At 37.5% G+C, this 21,456-nt stretch overlaps 1 protein-coding gene across 1 annotated transcript in view; it reads left to right on the top strand.

Moving 5' to 3' along the window:
* UBR5 (ubiquitin protein ligase E3 component n-recognin 5) overlaps positions 1–21,456 on the top strand; it is a 139,277-nt gene that overhangs the window by 100,085 nt on the left and 17,736 nt on the right. The window contains exons 34-48 of the mRNA XM_036264225.1: positions 46–285; positions 4,230–4,353; positions 4,980–5,091; positions 6,242–6,373; positions 7,024–7,281; positions 8,130–8,398; positions 8,733–8,944; positions 11,338–11,568; positions 12,105–12,178; positions 13,809–13,981; positions 14,077–14,190; positions 14,684–14,904; positions 16,362–16,482; positions 16,566–16,664; positions 19,510–19,753. Of these exons, the coding sequence (XP_036120118.1) occupies positions 46–285; positions 4,230–4,353; positions 4,980–5,091; positions 6,242–6,373; positions 7,024–7,281; positions 8,130–8,398; positions 8,733–8,944; positions 11,338–11,568; positions 12,105–12,178; positions 13,809–13,981; positions 14,077–14,190; positions 14,684–14,904; positions 16,362–16,482; positions 16,566–16,664; positions 19,510–19,753 (2,624 nt within the window). The remainder of the gene's footprint in view (positions 1–45; positions 286–4,229; positions 4,354–4,979; positions 5,092–6,241; positions 6,374–7,023; positions 7,282–8,129; positions 8,399–8,732; positions 8,945–11,337; positions 11,569–12,104; positions 12,179–13,808; positions 13,982–14,076; positions 14,191–14,683; positions 14,905–16,361; positions 16,483–16,565; positions 16,665–19,509; positions 19,754–21,456) is intronic.

Raw genomic sequence — 21,456 nt, 5'->3', positions numbered from 1 at the left:
GAAATGATTCATAAAAGATTCCTATATTTTCTGTTTTTGCTCTAGCAACTTTATTCCTCAGCCAATTGGAAAGTGCAAGCGTGTATTCCAGGCACTGCTGCCTTATGCTGTGGAAGAATTGTGCAATGTGGCAGAGTCACTGATTGTTCCTGTCCGAATGGGGATCGCTCGCCCAACGGCACCTTTTACTCTGGCTAGTACCAGCATAGATGCCATGCAAGGCAGTGAAGAATTATTTTCAGTGGAACCATTACCACCACGACCATCATCTGATCAGTCTAGCAGGTAAAGTTCTGCCTGGTAATAGTTTCTGATTAATTCTTTCTCTGAAAATGTCACATTTGGCCTACTAGAACTTTGCATAAGCATTCAGGCAGTATACATGATCATTTGTGTAACAAATGGTACACATTTTACTTTGTTTGGAACATGTATGTAAAAGCACTTTAAAAATTATACGTGTCCCCACGTCTAATAGACACACAGATGTGGTTATGTTTTTGGTTTGGAAAGGCACTGTTTTTATTGTGCCAATACAGCAGCCTGATAAGAACACTTACTTAAGACCTCTGTAGAAATTATTACTTTCTGTTTCTTTTTACTATTAAATAATAGCCTGTTGGAAAAGGCCAAGTTGAAGAAGGAAAAGACATAACTTTCTCTGTGTCCAAAGGCTTGGGCTACGGGGGCAACTTATGTATAATCCAAATAACAATCAGAATGATAGAATTTTAAAATATTCTCTTCGACAGCCATATTAAGTAGGATAGGCCTAAAACAACTCAGTAATAAAAAGTTTCTAGTTACAAAGTTGTTCATTCTTAAATCTCTTTTATCTTTTCCATTTATTTGATAGTTTCCCTAACTAGACTGAAGCTTGTTGAGTAAGAATGTTTGGAACCTAAAACTAAATGTTCTAGTGTCTTTTATTTAGCACAGTGCTTCTCAAACTTGAATGTACATGCAGATCACTTGGGGATCTTATTAAAATGCAGAGACTGATTCTGGAGGTCTGGGTTGGGGACAGTTTGTATTTCTTATAAACTGTCAGATAATGCCAAAGCTGCTGGATTTGGGGACACACTTGAGTGGCAGGGCCCTAGAGATCTTTAGCAAATACTTATTTGATTTGGTTTCCTCAAGTCTGATTTTGTTACTGTGTAAATGTAATAATGTTTCCGTAAGGATCTTTATGATCTAAGGACCCTTCTTCCTCTTTTCTGACTATCTAGATGTTCAGGATTGCCTGCTTTTAGTATTTGGACAGTTCCCAAGTCTTAATCCCGAGTTGATGTTAAGTATCTACTCTCTCACTCTTGTTATCGCTCCACATGCCAATATATGTATCCCACCTTTCCCTTCATTGTCAGGTCTCGCAGGATACTTTGGAATTGATCACCCTTTTTTTTTTTTTTTTTTTTAAGAGAGAGAGGAAGGGAGAAAGAGAGAAACATCGATGTGAGAGAAAACATCAATCGGCTGCCTCCCACATGTCCCCCCACCGGGGATTGAGCCTGCAACCCGGTCATGTGCCCTGACCAGGAATCGAACCAGGACCTCTCAGTTCATGGGATGACCCTCATCCACTGAGCCACACTGGCCAGGGGATAACCTGTGATCTAAATCCAGGTTGTCTGTCAAAGCTCTCCATTGGTAGTCTTGTCATTGATCTTCTGGGATTTGCTGAAAACTGTTGTAAAAACTATATTATTTTCAGACTTACCAAATATACCCTATTATCTAACGGTTCTGCTAGTGAAATCTTCTTGGACTCCTGTGATGCTCCTGATTTTTATACCCTGTGAGGAACCCTCAATTACTTAAGTGATATTACCTTGTGAATTCTCTGTGCCCTTCCCTTGTTTTATTTCAGAACATAAAAGTTTTTTATGCGTTGAACAGATTTTGGGAGTATCTCATCTCTAAAGAGTGTCCATGAGCCTGTTCCTACTAAGTAATAAGATTTTGTCACCTTGCCCTGCTTCTTAGTTTCTTTGTGAAAGTATCGTGCACTCTTAAGCTCTCCTCTTTGCTCCATTCCCCTTGCTGTGTTCTTGGGCCAATTTCTTAAGTCTTTCCAGAAGTAGATGTCATTTGATAAACAACAGATAGCAGTGCTAATGTTTTCTACTACTGTTGATATAATATAGAAGTCCTTCATTATAATACAGTACAGTCATTTCTTTGCAATAGGGTGTATTCTGACGAGTGTTCCAAGTATGTCTTAGATAAACATAGGCACTTGATCAGTTTCTGGGATTTCTCTTGTGTTGGATAGTAGGTGGTATTTATCACTCCAATGAGTATACATTTTTAAGTTTAGTAGTTTTTCTATTTCTGTTGCTTCCTCCCATGTCCTTAAAACTCTTTTTACTGACTTTTAGAGAGAGGGGATAGACGGGAGAGGGAGAGAGTGATGGAAACATTGATAGGCTGCCTCCTAAGGATCGAGCCTGCAACTGGGCATGTTCCCTGACTGGGAGATGAACCATTGACCTCTTGGTGCATGGGATGGTGCTCAACCACTGAGCCACTCTGGCCGGGTGTCTTTAATACTCTTAATGTCCTTATTAATTAATCTGTGTCTACTCTATTTCCATGCCTCATATAATAACTTACTGAAATTGTAGTAAGCAGTATAGATGCACTACCTCTTTAGTGGTACCCAATAACTGATAGGTACTACCATCAATCTAATTTTTAAAACGAGAGAAGTTAAATAACAGGTCCCACAGCTATTGAAGTTTAGAATTATTTAGAAATCTAGACAGATATTTTTCTTTCCCCTGTTGTATTAGGCAGAGTAGAGAGAGAAATTACTGCTTGGTGCTTACTGATAGTATTGAGGCACTGCATTGACCCACGCCGAAGCCCCCCTCCCTCAAAGCGCACATTGCAGCTCCAAACTCTCAAGAGCATAGGCTTGTAGTGAGATGTTCTCTGAAAAGACTTTTTTCCTGTCTCTACCCAGCATGGCTGATAGAGGTTATGTGTCTTGAAATCTTTTGCCCTTTCATGATTTATGTTTGGCTTCATGTATTTGAAGGGTATAGAAGAGAGGATTTGTATGATGTAACTTACTATTTTGCTTAGACCCCAGACTGTTTTCTGTGAAAACTTTGGCTGCTTTAACCCTTCTAGTCCAAGACACATGTGTACTGAAAGCTGTGTCTCAGTTGACATCTCTTCATGTGTAACTGGTTTGATCTTGTTTCCAGAGCAGCTGAAGTGAGGAAAGAACGCCGATAGTATAAACACTTAAAGGTCCTTTAACTCTTTTAGACTGTTTTATAATCTGTAGATAGCCCTGGCCGGTTTGTCTCCGTGGTTAGAGCGCCGGCCCACACAACAGAGTCCCAGGTTCGGTTCCCGCTAAGGGCATGTACCTCGGTTGCATTTTGTCCCCAGCCCTGGTTGGGGTCATGTGGGTGGCAGCCAGTCAATGTCTCTCTCTCACATTGATGTTTCTTTCTCTTCCTCCATCTCTTCCTCCCGCTCTATCTAAAGATAAATGCAAAAAAAAAAAAAAAAAAATGTCCTCGAGTAAGGATTAAAAAAAAAAATCTATAAATAAAGGATAATAGGTAGATCATAGAGTAATTTAGCAAACACTTGCATTTTAAGCTGCACACCCCTCCCCCGTTTTTTAAAATAACGAGGCGTCTGTTCTTTCTTGGCTGTTTCTCAATCTGATTTTTATGGAAGTAGCACTATTTTGCCACTCCACCTTTTGGTATGATTCTATTTTAAAATTAAACTTTTGAACTGATCCCTCCCCCCCCCCCATACACACACAGCAAGTCAAAGGTTAGTAAACTGATGCAATGTAGGTAATGTCAGGTCTCTTAAAAGAGTAAATTATTTGTAGTAAGCATGCTTTCCTTAATGGATGAATGCTGCTATTGGAGCCTTTGAAAGTTGAGAACTACTGGTGTTGAAGGCAATAGAAAAGGGAAAACCTTCCCTTTAGAATATTTTAATAGAAGTACTCATGAAAAGTATGTGCATTAACACAGGTTTGAAATGGCTTACTTAAAAGTAAAAACAATTCTGAGATTTATAAGTTAAATCTTTATGATAAAATAATTTCTTTGGGGTTTATATTTTCTGAGACACTAGGTTACTTTTTAGGTCAGATTAAAATAGCATCCTAGCCAGTGAGGCACATCGAGTACCACTGTCTGTCAGAGGTGTGGCAGCAGCGTGCTCTGACCTCCGCTTCCTTACAGCTCCAGTCAGTCCCAGTCGTCCTACATCATCCGCAACCCGCAGCAGAGGCGCATCAGCCAGTCCCAGCCTGTTCGGGGCAGAGACGAAGAACAGGACGATATTGTCTCAGCAGATGTGGAAGAGGTACTTTTAACTGTGGTAGATGAGGCACTTTTATTTGGGACAGAAGTGGGGGGAAAGTAGTCACTTGAAGTTTATTAACAGTAGCTTACCGCTATTGAATGCATTTGTTGCCAGCTTCTGGATTTTTGTTATATGTTCTCATTTGTGGTGAGATATCTTAAATATAATATATTATCTTAAAAAGATATTTTATACTATCTTAAAATATTTTAGTAGTACTTGGTTTACTGGGTAATAAGAAATTAGAAACATTAACTTGTTTTTACTTAAGGGTGAGTAGAAAAGATATTCTCAATGTTAAAAACAGTTTTAGTTTTGTGCAATGTATTTGAAGTAGAGAGAATACTGCATATTTTTTAGGTTTTTTTTTTTATTTGCAGAATTAAAAAAACTCAACACATTGTTATACTTCTAGTTTTGAGGTTCTGTATATAGACAATAATTATAAACTTTGAGATAGGTTAACATAATTTTTTATAGCAAATTGTCACTAGAAAATAAAGAGTTCAATTCCTTGTATTTAGGGATTCTTGTATTTTTGTTTACTAATTGCTGTGGAGGAGTGTTGGTAGAGAAGTGGGTTTATTATGTACTTTGAATGTCTACAAATAAGATTCTGGGTTTAGGTTGAGGTGGTAGAAGGTGTGGCTGGAGAAGAGGATCATCATGATGAACAGGAAGAACATGGGGAAGAAAATGCTGAGGCCGAGGGACAGCACGATGAGCATGATGAAGACGGTATGCAGGTTATTTGAGAAATTACTCAGTATGAGTAAATCAGGTACCTTAAAGAGATTTAACACAGAGAAAAGCTCTATTTGATGTATAGTGAAATGTTCAACATATTTTCTGTAGCATCTATTTCAAATTTTAGGAGGTTGTGTATGTGTGTATGTATACACACATACATAGGAACAGTCACTCACATGGAAAATAATACAATAATAAATAATAGAAGAATAAGCTTGGTTTCATGTACTCGTAACTGCCAGCCTACTTTGGCTCCATCCTGTATATTTACGTGTATATATCAATATACTTGTATATGGACATATACTATGTGTATGTGTATATACATATAAATATATGTATATTTTAAAAATACTCTTTTCCTTCTTTACCTTTTAGTTTGTCACTTTAAAAAAAAAAACACTTTTTTAGAAATTAAAGTAATCATAACCATCTTATGAAACATTTGGAGAATAGAGAAAAGGAAAACACATTACCCACATGCTAATAGTTTATATTTTACTTTCAGTCCTGCCCCATTCCCATGTGTGTCTTTTAAATATTGTATATTACATTTTTGTGACTTTCTTTTTCATTTAAAATAATCATTTTGGCTTTTTTGCTCTTTGCTACATAATCATCTTAACCATTCTTATCAGTAGTCACAGGATAGACTTTTTGGAACCAGCTTTATTATGGTATAACTGACATACAATAAATTGCACATATTTAAAATTTATCATTTTGTTTGTTTTGATATGTGTGTGTATCGGGAAGTATGAATAGACATTTTTAACTTCTTTCCCCTTTTGGAAGCCTAATATATAAAACAGATGAAAATGAAGCAGTGGACCTAGCCCAGAGCTTTGCCTGCTGGCTGAAGTCTGCTTAACACTTTTTACGTAAGGCTGTGCAGGCAGGACAGATTCTGAGTTGCTGTGTAGTAATCCACTGAGTATCATAATTTACCTAGGCATTCTTTTCCTGCTAAGCAGGCAGTTATGCTTCCTGTAGTGTAGCTGTAACTTCTCTCAGCCCTTTCTTCCCCTGCTTGCTTTCTTAGTTCCCTCCCTTAACGATATTCTGGCTTATAAGACTCACTCTGGATCCACAATGAGTTTGGACTTCTTTTTTCTTCTTACGTAAATGTATTTGCTAGGGAGTGACATGGAGCTGGACTTGTTAGCAGCAGCTGAAACAGAAAGTGACAGTGAAAGTAATCATAGCAACCAAGATAATGCTAGTGGTCGCCGAAGTGTTGTCACTGCAGCGACTGCTGGCTCAGAAGCAGGTATGTTACCTTATTCTAACTTTTTACTTACTTATACTAGGGCTGTGTGTGTATTTAGCATGAATTGGTTAAACTGTATTCTGTATGCTATGTATAAGGGTGACTAAACCTTTTCATAACTTCATTCTATTCCTCTATAGATGTTAGTAAAGAAGGTATTTTTTTTTTTTTTTAATCCTCAACTGAGGATATTTTGCTATTTATCTTCAGATAGAATGGGAGGGATGGAAAGAGGGGGAGAGAGTGAGAAAGATAGAAAACATCAATGTGAGAGAGACACATCTACTGGTTGCCTCCTGCACAACTCCAACGAGGGCCGGGGGCAAACCGAAACTGAGGTACATGCCCTTGACTGGAATTGAACCGGTGCCTCATTGGTCCACAGGCCAATGCTCTAACCAGCAAGTCAAACCTGCCAGGGCAAGAAGGTATTATTTTGATGACCTTTTTGCTTTTATAAAATAATGCATTAATTTTAAGGTTTATTGTAAAAAATTCTAATTAAATATTTTAATGATTTGTTTTGTGGACTGTTGAATACAGCCTGACATTGTGTTTAATAGATATATTTTCCTGAATGAGGGGGTACACTGTAGTTTTAAATATCAACAAACTTACAATGGTTTTGGTTTTAAAAATTTTAAATTTAGGTGCAAGCAGCGTTCCTGCCTTCTTTTCTGAAGACGATTCACAGTCAAATGACTCAAGTGATTCTGATAGCAGCAGTAGTCAGAGTGACGACATAGAACAGGAGACCTTTATGCTCGATGAGCCTTTAGAGAGAACCACGAATAGCTCACATGCCAACGGTGCTGCCCAAGCTCCCCGTTCCATGCAGTGGGCTGTCCGCAACACGCAGCATCAGCGGGCAGCCAGCACAGCCCCTTCCAGCGCGTCCACGCCAGCAGGCAAGTCTGAAAACTTGGCATTCCTAAGAGTATTAATAGCCATTTTTTTTAAGTTACACATATTCATCTAGTGAAAAATTAAATAGTTCTATAATAGTTTTTCTGTTTTGCTGAGGTCAAATATAAACATTATTTATCTAAGCTTATAACAGTGTTTCTCAATGTCTGTACCTTGTTACTTTAGGCTAAATAATTGTCTGTGTGTATAATTGTGCATTGCAGGATGTTTAGCATCATCTGTGATGTCTACCCACTAGATGCCATTAGCACCCCCTTACCCTGGTGTGACAACCAGAAGTGTTTGCATATGTTGCCAAATGTCCACTTTTGTGGGGGTAGTGGCAAAATTTCCTGTGGTTGAGAGCATGGTAATTCTTGTCTCCCTCATCATTCCTAAATAAGCGTGGTTTAAAAAAACTTTTTTGCCATTACTACATTTGCAAATACAATTGATCTTTCAAATATATATAGTGCCCAAGAAACACAATTATCGCCCTGGCCGGTTTGGCTCAGCGGTTAGAGCGTCGGCCTGCGGTGCAGAGAGACCCGGGTTCGGTTTCCGCTAAGGGCATGTACCTCGGTTGCAGTTTGTCCCTGGCCCTGGTTGGTCGTGCGGGTGGCAGCCACTCGATGTGTCCCTTCACATCGATGTTTCTCTCTCTCTCTCTCTTCCTCTCTCTCCCTCCCGCTCTATCTGAACAAAAAATGGAAAAATGTCCTCGGGTGAGGAAATAAATAAATAAATAAATAAATACATACATACATACATACATACATACATACATACATACAAAACACAATTATCAACTGACATTAGCGTATTGTGCTTTGTCCTTTTGTCCTTACAGCGAGTTCAGCAGGTTTGATTTATATCGATCCTTCCAACTTACGCCGGAGTGGTACCATCAGCACCAGTGCTGCAGCTGCAGCAGCTGCTTTGGAAGCTAGCAATGCCAGCAGCTACTTAACATCTGCAAGCAGTTTAGCCAGGGCTTACAGCATTGTCATCAGACAAATCTCAGACTTGATGGGCCTTATTCCTAAGTATAATCATCTCGTATACTCACAAATTCCAGCCGCTGTGAAATTGACTTACCAAGATGCAGTCAACTTACAGGTATGAAACCACTGAAAAGTTACTCATTCAAATATATTTTTTGAAAATTTCAGTATAACGGGAATTAATACTTCAGTAGTTAAATGTTTACATAATACTACTACAGTAAGTCCTCACTTAACGTCATTGATAGGTTCTGCAACTTTAAGCAAAACAAAATCAATTTTATCAGAGGCTAATTCATACAAGCAAGAGTTAAGTTCCTACAGCCTTACTTCAACCAAATGACATTATTCAAGGACCTGCTGTATATGAAATTGAACTTTATTTGGGTAGTTTTAACTGTTTTAGTTTGGTTTTCACAGTTTTAACTATTTTAGTTTGGTCTTCATAGAACTATGTAGAAGAAAAGCTTATTCCCACTTGGAACTGGATGGTCAGTATTATGGATTCTACTGAAGCTCAATTACGTTATGGTTCTGCATTAGCATCTGCTGGTGACCCGGGACATCCAAATCATCCTCTTCACGCTTCTCAGAATTCAGCACGAAGAGAGAGGATGACTGCACGCGAAGAGGCTAGTTTACGAACCCTTGAAGGCAGACGGTATGAAAGTCTCCAATTATGCTTGTACATTTAGACAGAACCCCTCATATTCTAGAAAGTTTCCTACGTAACACCTGTTGTCAAGGAGGAAGTAAGTGTATTGCATTACTTCTTTTTAAATTGGGTAGCTAAAGCAAAACAAATTAGTTATAATCCAGGCTATTTTAAAACAATTCATTTGTATTGTAGGAATCTACTACTAAATACTTAACTATTTTTGAAGGAGTTGGTCTACATCCTTTTCTTATTATCCTTAAGCTCTCCCCCCTTCCCCTTGAAAGGCATATATTCACAGAAAGATTTATTTTGAACATGATTGAATATGAATGTACTCAGGAAGGGGAAAGTCTGTGTAATTAACAAAGCTGCTCTTTGGTTTTTCATATCACATTTCTTTTTCTACCTTCTCCAGCCTGCTGAATCATAATTAAAGAGCATTTCTTTGTGGATTTGTTTTGTTCTTTCTAGTCAGTTAAAAAATAACCTTTTCCAGAACTAGGAATTAGGTCAAACGTTGCTTACTAGAGCAGCGGCAGTGCCGTCCAGTGAAAGGGCCTGCACCTGAAGACAGTCCTAGGCCTTGGTTCTAGCTTTGGCTCTGGCTAAATAACCTTCCTTCTTTGGGTAAATCATAAAGTGAGGAAAGACAAGGGTCTAGGAGACTGCTTAGGAAACTTAACAAGACTGTGGTTGGCGTGTACAAGAGACGTAATAGTTACTAAACTGAAGTGGACCGGTAAAGGTCAGGAAGGAGGAGGGAGAAGTTTGAAATAAAACAATTTTGGTGGCATCAGCTTTCCTGAGCTAGGAAGCCTGCTCCACAAACAGGCACAAACCTTGTCTTTATTAGGCCAATCTACTCCAAAGAACCTCACTGATGACAGGGTTGTCCCTTTCTCTTTTGCTCTCACTCTAATATATTTGCTTCATTGACACATAATTCATTACCGTATAATCTACCCATTTCAAGTGTACAGTTCCATAATTTTGAGTATATTCAGAGTTGTGTACAACCATTACAATTAATTTTGGAATACTTTCATTATCTACATAAGAAACCCACGCCTGTTATCAGTCATCTCCCATTTTCCCCTATCTTCCAACCCTAAGCAACCACTGATCTATTCTCTGCTCTGTAGATTTGCCTATTCTGGACATTTCACATAGATGGATTCATATAATGTGTGGTCTTCTATGCCTGACTTCTTGGCACAGTGGTTTTAAAGTTCATCCATATTTAACATGTATTAATACATTATTTCTTAGAAATATTCCCTTGTATGGATATATACCACATTTTGTTTATCCATAGGTTTATGGATATTTGGGTAGTTTTGGGCCACCTTTTGGCTGTTGCAAATAATGCTGCTGGGAACCCTTGTGTATAAGTTTGGACATATGGACATATGTTTTCAATTATCTTGGGTATATACCTAGTTGTGGAATTGCTGGATCATATAGTGACTCTATGTTTCATCTTTTGAGGAACTGCCAGACTCATTTCTAAAGTGGCTGCATCATTTTATATTCCCAATACCTGCTTATGGAGGGTTCTAGTTTCTCCACATCTTTGCCAACACTTATTATTATCAATCTTTTTTATAATAGCCATCCTAGTGGATATGAAGTGGTATCTCATTGTGGTTTCGATACTCATTTCCCTAATGACTAATGATGTTGAGCATCTTTTCGTGTGTGTGTATTTGGCCATTTATATATCTTTTTTGGATAAATGTCTATTCAGGTATTTTGTCCTTTTTCAAATTGGCTTGTCTTTTTATTATTGAGTTGTGTGGATTCTTTATATATTCTGGATACATTTCCTTATCAGAAAAAGGGTTTGCAGAAATTTTTTTCCTATTCTGTAGGTTGTTTTCACTTTCTTGATGGTGTCTTTTGAAGAACAAATATTTATAATTTTGATAAAATCCAGTGCTGTCTTCTTCTGTTGCTTGTGCTTTTGGTGTCATTTTAAGCAGTGGTTCTTAAAGTGTGGTTCCAGGAACAGCAGCATCACTATCACCTGAGAGCTTGTTAGAAATGCAAATTGTGAGACCCTACCCTAGACCTAAAACTATGAGGGTGGGGCCAACTATCTGTTTTAACAAGCCCTCCAGGTGATTTTTTTGATGATGCTAAAGTTTGAGAACCATTGTCTTTAGGGAAGGGGAGTTCCTTCTACCATTCCAAAAGATTCTAGAATTCCTTTTCTGTACAAAAAGTACAGGACTGTAAATCATACACAGTGGTTATATATCTAAAGCAGAGCCACAGGCTTAATGAATTTTTATTTATGGATAGTTTTAGTTCCTAATTTTGCATATTTGTGATAGTGGTAAACTTCACATTTGTGTTTTTTCTGTAAACATTTTAATTTCTTTTTATTTCTATAGCCGTGCCACACTGCTTAGTGCCCGTCAAGGAATGATGTCAGCTCGAGGAGACTTCCTGAATTATGCTCTGTCTCTAATGCGGTCTCATAATGATGAGCATTCTGATGTCCTTCCAGTTTTGGATGTTTGCTCACTGAAGCACGTAGCTTATGTTTTTCAAGCCCTCATATATTGGATTAAAGCAATGAATCAGCAGACAACATTGGATACACCTCAACTGGAACGCAAAAGGTATCCATACTTGCCATGAGGTTGGTTTAAGAAATACTTATTTGCTCAGTGTGGTCTTCATTAGTACATTGTCCGATATTTGGAGTAAGGAGAACAGAATTGCAAAAGAGAAATAGTGTAGGAGGAACATTTCATGTTGGAAAGTGGGCTTGAGTCTATTCAACCTTTTGCTGTAGTTAACTCCTCACTTAAAATAGGAAACCTAAGAATCCATTCAAGCTTTATGTGTGAGACTAGTTTGGTCTGGTTGATCATGTTTTCTATTAGAGTTTGTGTAACCACTTATTCACCATTTCTTGGTGTGATTAGCTTTTTACTTCTGTTTAAGTCTATTTTGTAATTGTGGTACATGTGGCTGGTTAGTCTACCATTCTGAGTCTGAAACTTTATCAAAATGTTTGAAATTGGTTAGATACTTAACAGCCCTCTTCAGTGTTTTATTTTGTTGTTGTTGTTGCTTATAGTTCCCATCATCTTTGCTTCTGTTCATATTCCACAAATATTTTATGTAAAATGACTCATTTGTTTTTTTAAAGGACACGAGAACTCTTGGAACTTGGTATTGATAATGAAGATTCAGAACATGAAAATGATGATGACACCAATCAAAGTTAGTGTACAGAAAATCTGCTAATCTACTGCAAGAAGTGGCTGCCTCAGTAGTTCCCCTTCAAGCTTTTTAACTACATTATTTGCTGTCTGGGTGGGAATTTCTCTTCTCTATGTCCCATTTCTTGCCTTTTCTTGTCCATTTTTCCTTACACATCCTTGTATTATTTGCTTCATAAATAAGGATGATTAAAGAAATTTTATGAACTTTTCAACAACCAATATTTTTTCTGCATAATCTTTATATCTCGCCTGTGCATTTCTCTTAGTTTTAGGTTTACCTTTATTATTTATGTATTTGTTTGAAATATATTTTTATTGATTTTTTTTTTTTTTTTAGAGAGAGAGGAAGGGAGAGAGAGAGAAACATTGATTGGCTACCTCCTGCATGCTTCCTACTAGGGATCGGGCCCACAACCCAGTCACATGCTTTGACAGGGAATCGAACCAGGACCTCTAAGTCCATGGGCTAAAACTCAATCCACTGAGCCACACTGGCTAAGGCTACCTTTACTCTTAAGTAAAGTGTGCAGGCAATACATTAAAATCTTAGCAGAACTGCCCAGCCGGTGTGGCTCAGTGGTTGAGCATTGACCCATGCACCAATAGGTGACTGGTTCAATTCCCTATCAGGGCACATGCCCACATTGTGGACCCAGTCGCCATGGGGGCATGCAGGAGGCAGCCAGTCGATGTTCTCGCTTATTGATGTTTCTGTCTCTCTCTTCCTCTCTCTAAAAATTAATAAAGAAATAAAATATTAGCAGAACCTTTGTTAATATTGATACAAAATAAATTTAGTCAAGAAAATGAGAAATATCAATTATGACTCCCAAATATCAAAATCTGTAATAGTTAATGTAATAAAAAGAAAGTATTCCAATCTCAGGAAATTTTTGGAATCTTCTGCAGTCTATTTGTAGTTTTCAACTATTATTTCAAGTGGAATTAAAATTTTTTAAAAATGGGATCAGATAGTCCCCTTGACTCTTACTATCAGCTGGCACTTTTATTCAGCCCAGGGAAAGACAGTTGATCGAACTGGTAGTTTTTGAGAAGCTAGCCATTGTTTTCGCAGCCCACAGTAAGCACTGCTCAAAGTTTAATTCCATTAAGGGGAGTTGGTGTACTAACTTCCTATCAGGATTCATGAGTGCCTGAGATTACCCTGTTTATCTTCTTATAGAGGAAGCAGAACTTACAAGTAAACAAATGCTCAGATTTCAGCTCCTGACCATCTCCTCCATTTAGATTCATGTGTGAGCGAGGTCCTGAATATACTTAGGGATCCACCTGTATTCAGGTCTGAATCTCTAGACACAAAGAGGAAGATATGGGAAATTTCTGTCTGATACAAAATGGAGCAATATTTGTTACCTCTAATTATTTTTTGGCAAGTTTTTATTGTTATTTAAGATACACATAAAATTTACCATTGTAACCCTTTTAAACTGCTGATATTTTCAGTTATAAAAATATTATCAAAATTTTGGACTATTGTTTTTGAGTGGCATTAAAAATTATAAAGAGGTAATGGGAATTTTAGGTTGAGCAGATTAGGATTCTTTTACCCTTTCCTAATAATATAAGATTTTTTCTAAAAACCAAACATTTTATCTCTTTATGTTTAGGTGCTACTTTGAATGATAAGGATGATGACTCTCTTCCTGCAGAAACTGGCCAAAACCATCCATTTTTCCGACGCTCAGATTCCATGACGTTCCTTGGGTGTATACCCCCAAATCCATTTGAAGTGCCTCTGGCTGAAGCCATCCCCTTGGCTGATCAGCCACATCTGTTGCAGGTGATTTAAATTAACTGATCTTAAGGTTTCTTTTAAATTGACTTCATTTTTTTCAAGTGTTCGATACAACTAGAATGTTTCTGTTAAAATTTCAGCCAAATGCTAGAAAGGAGGATCTCTTTGGCCGTCCAAGTCAGGGTCTTTATTCTTCATCTGCCAGTAGTGGGAAATGCTTAATGGAAGTTACAGTGGATAGAAACTGCCTTGAGGTAAGTAGTAAAAATCTTTGCAATATAATATTTGTGAATGAGCACTTGTCCCAGCATCCAGATTTTTGGAAATGCATTAATTCAGAATATTGTGTTTTCCCAAATGATAGAAGTATCAGAAGTTCCTGTTTTATGACAGTAAAAGGAATTCCAACAATTTGTATCAGGTTACTTCATCTATAAAATGGTAGTTCCATTATGTGCTCTTCCTATTTCGTAGAGTTGATTGTTGTAATGCTTTTGAAAGTCAAAATTTACGTGTGTGTGTGTGTGTGTGTAACAAAGATTCTTTTAAAAGTTATTGGAGGCTGCGGTAGTAAATGCACTGGAATTGGTCAGTGAGGGGAATCAGACAGATAGCTGCATCTTTGTAGTTAAAATGTCAGAAAGGAATTATGTCTCTTCCATGCGATTTCTATGGCATATTAGTAAGTTGAAAACAAAATCTAGTTAGTTTTTATAATGTGTAACTTTTAAATGTAAAAATTCATAGGTTCTTCCAACTAAAATGTCTTATGCTGCCAATTTGAAAAATGTAATGAACATGCAAAATCGGCAAAAAAAGGAAGGGGAAGAACAGAACGTGGTGCCAGAAGAAGCCGAGAATTCAAAACCAGGGCCATCTGCTCATGATCTTGCTGCACAACTGAAAAGCAGTTTATTGGCAGAAATAGGACTGACTGAAAGTGAAGGGCCACCTCTTACATCTTTCAGGTATTTGCTAAGTGAAGTTAGTTTTTTGGTACATGCCCAAAAACTGAACCCAGGACTCTGGTCCGCAGGCCAACGCTTCAACCGCTGAGTCAAACCGGCCAGGGCTGAAGTTAGTTTTTCTATTGTATTACTTTTTTGGCTGTTATATAATTGTTGTAAGAAGTTTTATTTAGAAAGGTTATAATTGTATTTCATTTGTATATGAATAGAATTACATATTTTTGTGTTTTCATAGGTTATAAGCAGATATTTAAATATTAAATTATAGTTTTATGGATTTTTTTGTGTGTGTGACTATGTTGTCACTGATTGGCATTATGATTTTCTCCTTTATTGAGGAAATTCTAAGACTTAATTTAATACTCAGTTTAAAGTATATATATTTCATGTTAAATAGCTAAATATAGACTTGTTACTAGCAGCTTAGCTAAGGGTGTACATGTGAATAACTAGAAAGGTTTCTAGATTTGTGACTTTCCTACTTATTTGAGGTTCTTTGCTTCCTCAGTAAAAAGTTGTCAGTATGCACTGTGGCTCAATATGGCTAAGTACCAAATGATTTGTAGAGTATGTGCTATATGCTGTATGTTTTTTTGCTTATGTAATGTCAGATAATATTTTTGCCTTGGAGTAATTAAGCTAGTTTAGGAAACTATATACACTTTATATACATAGTCTAACAACCGTAAAAGGCAAGGAAGAATTGTGGACTGCGTGGCCAAGTTTCCTAGAGACAGTATGGCTTAAGCTGAGATGGTTAGAATGTGTAGAAGCAGTTAGATTGAGAGAAAAATTAGAGGTAGGGAGACAAGTTAGGAAGCTGTTACTAGTCCTGGCTAGTAAAAAGAGAGAGAGAAAGAGAGAGGCTTAAGTAGAAAACTGCCTTTGGGGGTGGAAAGGCAGTCATGGAAAGGAAGGAGAAGCTCATGAAGGACTTGACCACTCTGGAGGAACCGGGGAAAGAAAAATAAGAATTTGTTTCATGTTGGTGCAGTAGGGAAGTGCATGTTACTACTGAAAGAAGTCAGGAGGAAGTGTTAAGAGGACATAGTCAGTTTCACTATGTCCAGTTTCAGTTGAATATCATTGAAGTGGTTATATTTAACACAGTGGAAATTCAGGTCTATTGTGAAAGTATAAACTAGAGAGGTGTCTGGGAATCACCTGGATGGAGATGGACACTGTACTTGAAGGGAGAAGAGGTAAAATAAAAGATGAAGATAGGAGGCAGCCTGGAGATGCATCCTTACTTGAAAGACAGGGAAAAATGGAGTAAAACTGAGACCTTCTATGAGGAATGAGTAGCTGTAGAAGGTTCTGCATTAGAGAAGATGTAGTTCGAAGTACTTAATATTAAATATTATTAAAAGACCAAGTAAAGTACTATCTTTGGCAAAAAGTCAGGGAATTTTTAGAGTTGGCTAAATTACTTTCCCCTCTCCCCTTAAACTTTACAGGCCACAATGTAGCTTCATGGGAATGGTCATTTCCCATGATATGCTGCTAGGACGTTGGCGCCTTTCATTAGAACTGTTCGGCAGGGTATTCATGGAAGATGTCGGAGCAGAGCCTGGATCAGTATGTATTTTGAGCACTTTAAATTCTATTTTGTCCATAAGAACTTATTTCAAAGAATAATTCTGTCATGCATTTTTTTTAAGATCCTAACCGAATTGGGTGGTTTTGAGGTAAAAGAATCAAAATTCCGTAGAGAAATGGAAAAACTGAGAAATCAGCAGTCAAGAGATTTATCACTAGAGGTAAAGGTATTTAGATTTTCTTATACTATACATATAGTATGCAATTTATATGAGGTTTAAAAACAAAAATTACAGTCTTGCTTAGGGATATGTACTGTGTAATTCAAATTTTAAAGAAAATAAATGGTAATTGCCAAATTAGGAGTAGTGGCTATCTCTGGCAGCTTCCTAATATCCTCTAGTGATGATCGAGTTTTTTTTCTTTTTCTTCTTTTTAAAGTGTCATTAAGAACACGTGGATTTAAATGTTTCTGATGTGCTTCATTTCATTGAGGATATTATTCCAACTGATGCTCAAATTGTCTCTTCTTTGGGTGGTGGGAGACTGGTTCCTTTTTGGCTCCTCAATCATTTTGACTTGAGTAATCTTTGAAAACTTCCTTACTTTTTGATATGTCTCATCTTGTATATTTCCTGTCACAGACCTTCCTTAAGTCTTCCATTTCTTCAAGAAGCCCTTGTTCCTTTTAGTAGGAATTGTATTTTGAGATTATAATCTGGGCTGTAGGGGGTTGCTCACTGTCTCCTGGGTTGGTCATTATTTCTAAGGGGCCTTTTTAGTGGAGAGAGCTAGGAAATGCTTTTAACAAACAAAAGCAAAAAGAAGAAGAACAAGAAGACAGTTACATCATGAGTTCATCCTGATAAAGCCAATCAAATTTAAGATTAAGGACCACAAGGTTGTTTTGTTTATTTTTACTTCTTAGTCTTTATGTCCTTTCTTCAAAACTGAATATTCAAATTCCCAACACTGATAAAGTCATTCATTTGTTTTTTTATCCCACAGCATACACACAATAGTCTTAGAATCCTAATGCAACACTACCACAAAATGATTATTGAAAATAGCTTAAGATCTATTTGCAGTTTTTTGTCCTTAGAGTATATCTAGTTGGAGATGTAAGGTCAAATTACTTTGTTTTAAAGTTACTTGAAATTATTTATGTTTGTGTGGTTTTGCCACCATCTTTATATAATTAGGGCCTTTTTTGGGGTGTGTGTGAATCCTCACGAGGATATTTTTTCCATTGATTTTTAGAGAGTAGAAGGGAAGGTTTAGGGGGAAAGAGAGAGAGAAACATCACTGTGGGAGAGATACATTAATTGGTTGCCTCTCACATGTGCCCTGACCAGGGCAGGGGATCAAACTTCCAACCAAGGTACATGCCCTTGACCAGGAATTGAACCTGCAACCCTTTGGTGCTCAGGCTGATGCTATAACAACTGGGCCATACCAGCCAGGGCTAGGGCCTTTTGTTTTATATTGCTTTTAGTTTTTAGGGATTGCCCTCCTCCCCATAATTAATGTGAAATATCTACAATGTTACAAAGTCAACTCTACCTGCATGTATGTATGTATTCAGAAAAATCTAGTTTTCATTCCTATTTCTGTCTTTTCAAGTATTTATTTTATTATGCTCCCTCCCCTTCAAGTATTTTATTAAAGTTTATTTCTCTTCCCCCTTTAAAAAAATTACTCATGTAGCCCCGGCCAGTTTGGCTCAGCGGTTAGAGCGTCGGCCTGCGGTCCAGAGAGACCTGGGTTCGGTTCCCGCTTAGGGCGCGTACCTCGGTTGCAGTTTGTCCCCAGCCCTGGTTGGTCATGCGGGTGGCAGCCACTTGATGTGTCCCTTTCCTATCGATGTTTCTCTCATTCTCTCTTCCTCTCTCTCCCTTCTATCTGAGCAAAAAAATGGAAAAATGTCGAGTGAGGATAAAAAAAAAAATTACTCATGTATGTGTATTCATTGCCTGTCCCTTTCCACACTTCCTACCTCTAACAAGCTATACCTTTTACTCCATCTTTCTTTTCCTAGTAAAGATTATATCCCAGAGTCAAAGTCTTGACTGTATATAGAGATATTCTGCCTGCCTTTTACAACTGCTTAGTCTTAGTGTACTGCTTTTTATGGTTGGGTCAATTTTTTTCAGCCAGTTTGCTATTGATAGGCATTTGAGTTTGGTTCCAGTCGTTTGCTATTACAATAGTGGTGTGATGAATAGCCTCGTGTGTTTCTCTTGTGGGCCAGTATGTCTTTGCGATAGATTCCTAGACATGGAGCCTAGACATAGGTCAAAGGCTATGTGCATACATAATTTTGCCAAATATTGGCGAACACCTCTGAATAATGATTATATATTTTTACACTTTCAACATCAACACAAGAATACCTAATTCCTATAGTCTTGCCTGTGGTTTGTCAAATTTTTAGACTTTACCAATCTGACAGTTCAAGAAACAGCATCACAGTATAGTTTTAGTTTACATTTATCTTATGAGCAACGTTAAACATTGTTTCATGTATTTAAGAATACTTCCTTTTTGTGAACTCTTTGGTGATATATCTTGCTCATTATTTCTATTTAAGTTACTGTTTTTTTCTCAGTTTTTTAGAGTCACTTTATCTTTAAGTGATACGCATACTATTCATGAATGTGTTGAATTGCTATTTCAATAGACCCTTTTAAGAAAGTGTTAGAATTGAGTTAAATGCCATTATTCTGATTTAACACAACACATTCTTGTATGCTTTAATGGGTGGGGAACGTCAGGCCCAAGGGCCTATAAGATCCATGAAATCAATACCAGCTAACATCATGTGCCTCACCAAATTAGCCTGACCAAATATAGCAGGCTAATTTTTAAGTTGATAGTTTTACATGGCCCTATTAAATATCCAAATGGCCATTGGCAAAAAAAGGTTCCCACCACTACTTAGAATGTTATTTGGAATGCATAAGTTTCTGAGAACCAGAATTACTTTGTAATTAACAGATTTTACATAGAACATTTTTAGGGTGGTTTCCAGCACTGAATTTACTTCTTTTTGATATATTTTAATAGGTCGATCGGGATCGAGATCTTCTTATTCAGCAGACCATGAGGCAACTTAACAGTCACTTTGGGCGAAGATGTGCTACTACACCAATGGCTGTACACAGAGTAAAAGTTACATTTAAGGATGAGCCAGGAGAGGGCAGTGGTGTAGCACGAAGTTTTTATACAGCCATTGCACAAGCGTTTTTGTCAAATGAAAAATTACCAAATCTAGATTGTATCCAAAATGCCAACAAAGGCACTCATACAAGTAAGTACTCTTCAGATAGCAAACATCACAAAGATCTTTTCCTATTTTGATCGAAACAGTGATAATCATGGTTATATGTATTTATAGTGGGAGAAGTTTAACATATATTTCCATTTTTGTATACTTTTTTTCTAGATTAATATTTAATCTTATTTAAACTACTCTATTTGACAGTTTAGCAGTTTGCTTTTTGCCACATATATTTTCCTTAATGTTTATGAGTTTCTCATTTTAGTTGTTATAGGTTTGGGAGTGAGAGGTTGTAAGATCCATAGTAATATAAAAGTTCAGTGAACAGACTACAGTATTTTTTCACCCCTAGATTTAATTGGTACAGATACCTGAGAGGAAAATACTGTTCCCTAGAGCAGTGCTATTAAAAGTATGATTTGTAGCCCAGCCGGTGTGACTCAGTGGTTGAGTGTCAACCCATGCACCAAGAGGTCACTGGTTCGACTCCCGGTCAGGGCACATGCCCAGGTTGTGGGCCTGATCCCCCTTTTGGGGGCATGCAGGAGGCGGCCAGTTGATGTTCTCTCTCATTGATGTTTCTGTCTCTCTCTCCCTCTCCCTTCCTCTCACTCTAACGTCAATAAAGGAAAAAAAAAAAGTATGATTTGTAGATTTGCTACTGGTTCTCAATGAGATAATGGAGCTTGGCCCAAATGTAAATTGGTTGACTATGTCACTAACCTCACTGTTTGTTTTTTGTGGTAGTAAGACTTCTATTAACATCCTGGTGCAAGTTCTTTACCTCCTTTGAGGACCAGCACTGGGTGCTAAGATTAATGCAGAGATTAGAACTCTTGCCTAATTTTCAAGATTACAGTGATCAAATTAAAGTCTGTGAACAGCCCAGCTCCGCCAAGAGGTCACCGGTTTAATTCCCAGTCGGCACATGCCTAGGTTGTGGGCCAAATCCCCAGTGTGGGTCATGCAGGAGGTGGCCAATCGCTCTCTCTAATCGATGTTTCTCTCTGTCTCTCCCCCTTCCTTCCTCTGTCTCTAAAATCAGTAAAGAAAAAAATCTGTGAACATTACGAAAGCCTTAAGTAGGTGATACTTGGCAATTCATGTCAAGTAGAGAGCAGAATGTTAGTAGTTCTGTAGGTGGATGAATATAGTAATTGAGAGAGGGGGAGTTACTAAGAAAATCCGATATTTTACCTAGGCTGTAGATATATTTTATTGTCTGTAAACTGCCAACGTAGAGGCTGAATGAGCTCTAGAAAGGATTGAAGATGAAAAGATGGAGAGCATACCTCAGCCTTACATCATTAGTTTTTACTATTTGACTTCTGTAGTCTTATAATAAGAAATTGGCCAATGTAAATGAGGAAACCTGGGGAGTCATAACAATTCAAAAATAACTTTTCTGCATATTCTTTGGAAACCATAGTCTGGCTTATGTTTATACTTTTAAAAATAATAGTAGCTAATTTTCTGGGTGGCCTATAATGCTTAAAACCAAATACTAATAATAGGGAAGATACTCAAATGTGATTCTAATCCTGTAAGAAATCTCAGCATTGTTTATGGTGAAACTACCATAGTCCCGGTTACTACATATTATTTCACAGCTTTGACTTGGCAAGGGTAAATATTCATTAACAAATACTAAGGGAACATCTGTTACATACTAGATCCATTCTGCACAGTTACCCCGCCCTCCAAACCATAGGGAGAGTGAGAAAGGCACTAAC

Source organism: Molossus molossus, unplaced genomic scaffold, assembly GCF_014108415.1.
Source record: "Molossus molossus isolate mMolMol1 unplaced genomic scaffold, mMolMol1.p scaffold_m16_p_16, whole genome shotgun sequence".
NCBI lineage: Eukaryota > Metazoa > Chordata > Mammalia > Chiroptera > Molossidae > Molossus > Molossus molossus.
The sequence above is the reverse complement of the archived record's forward strand: the minus strand, read 5'-3'. Positions and strand labels throughout refer to the sequence as shown.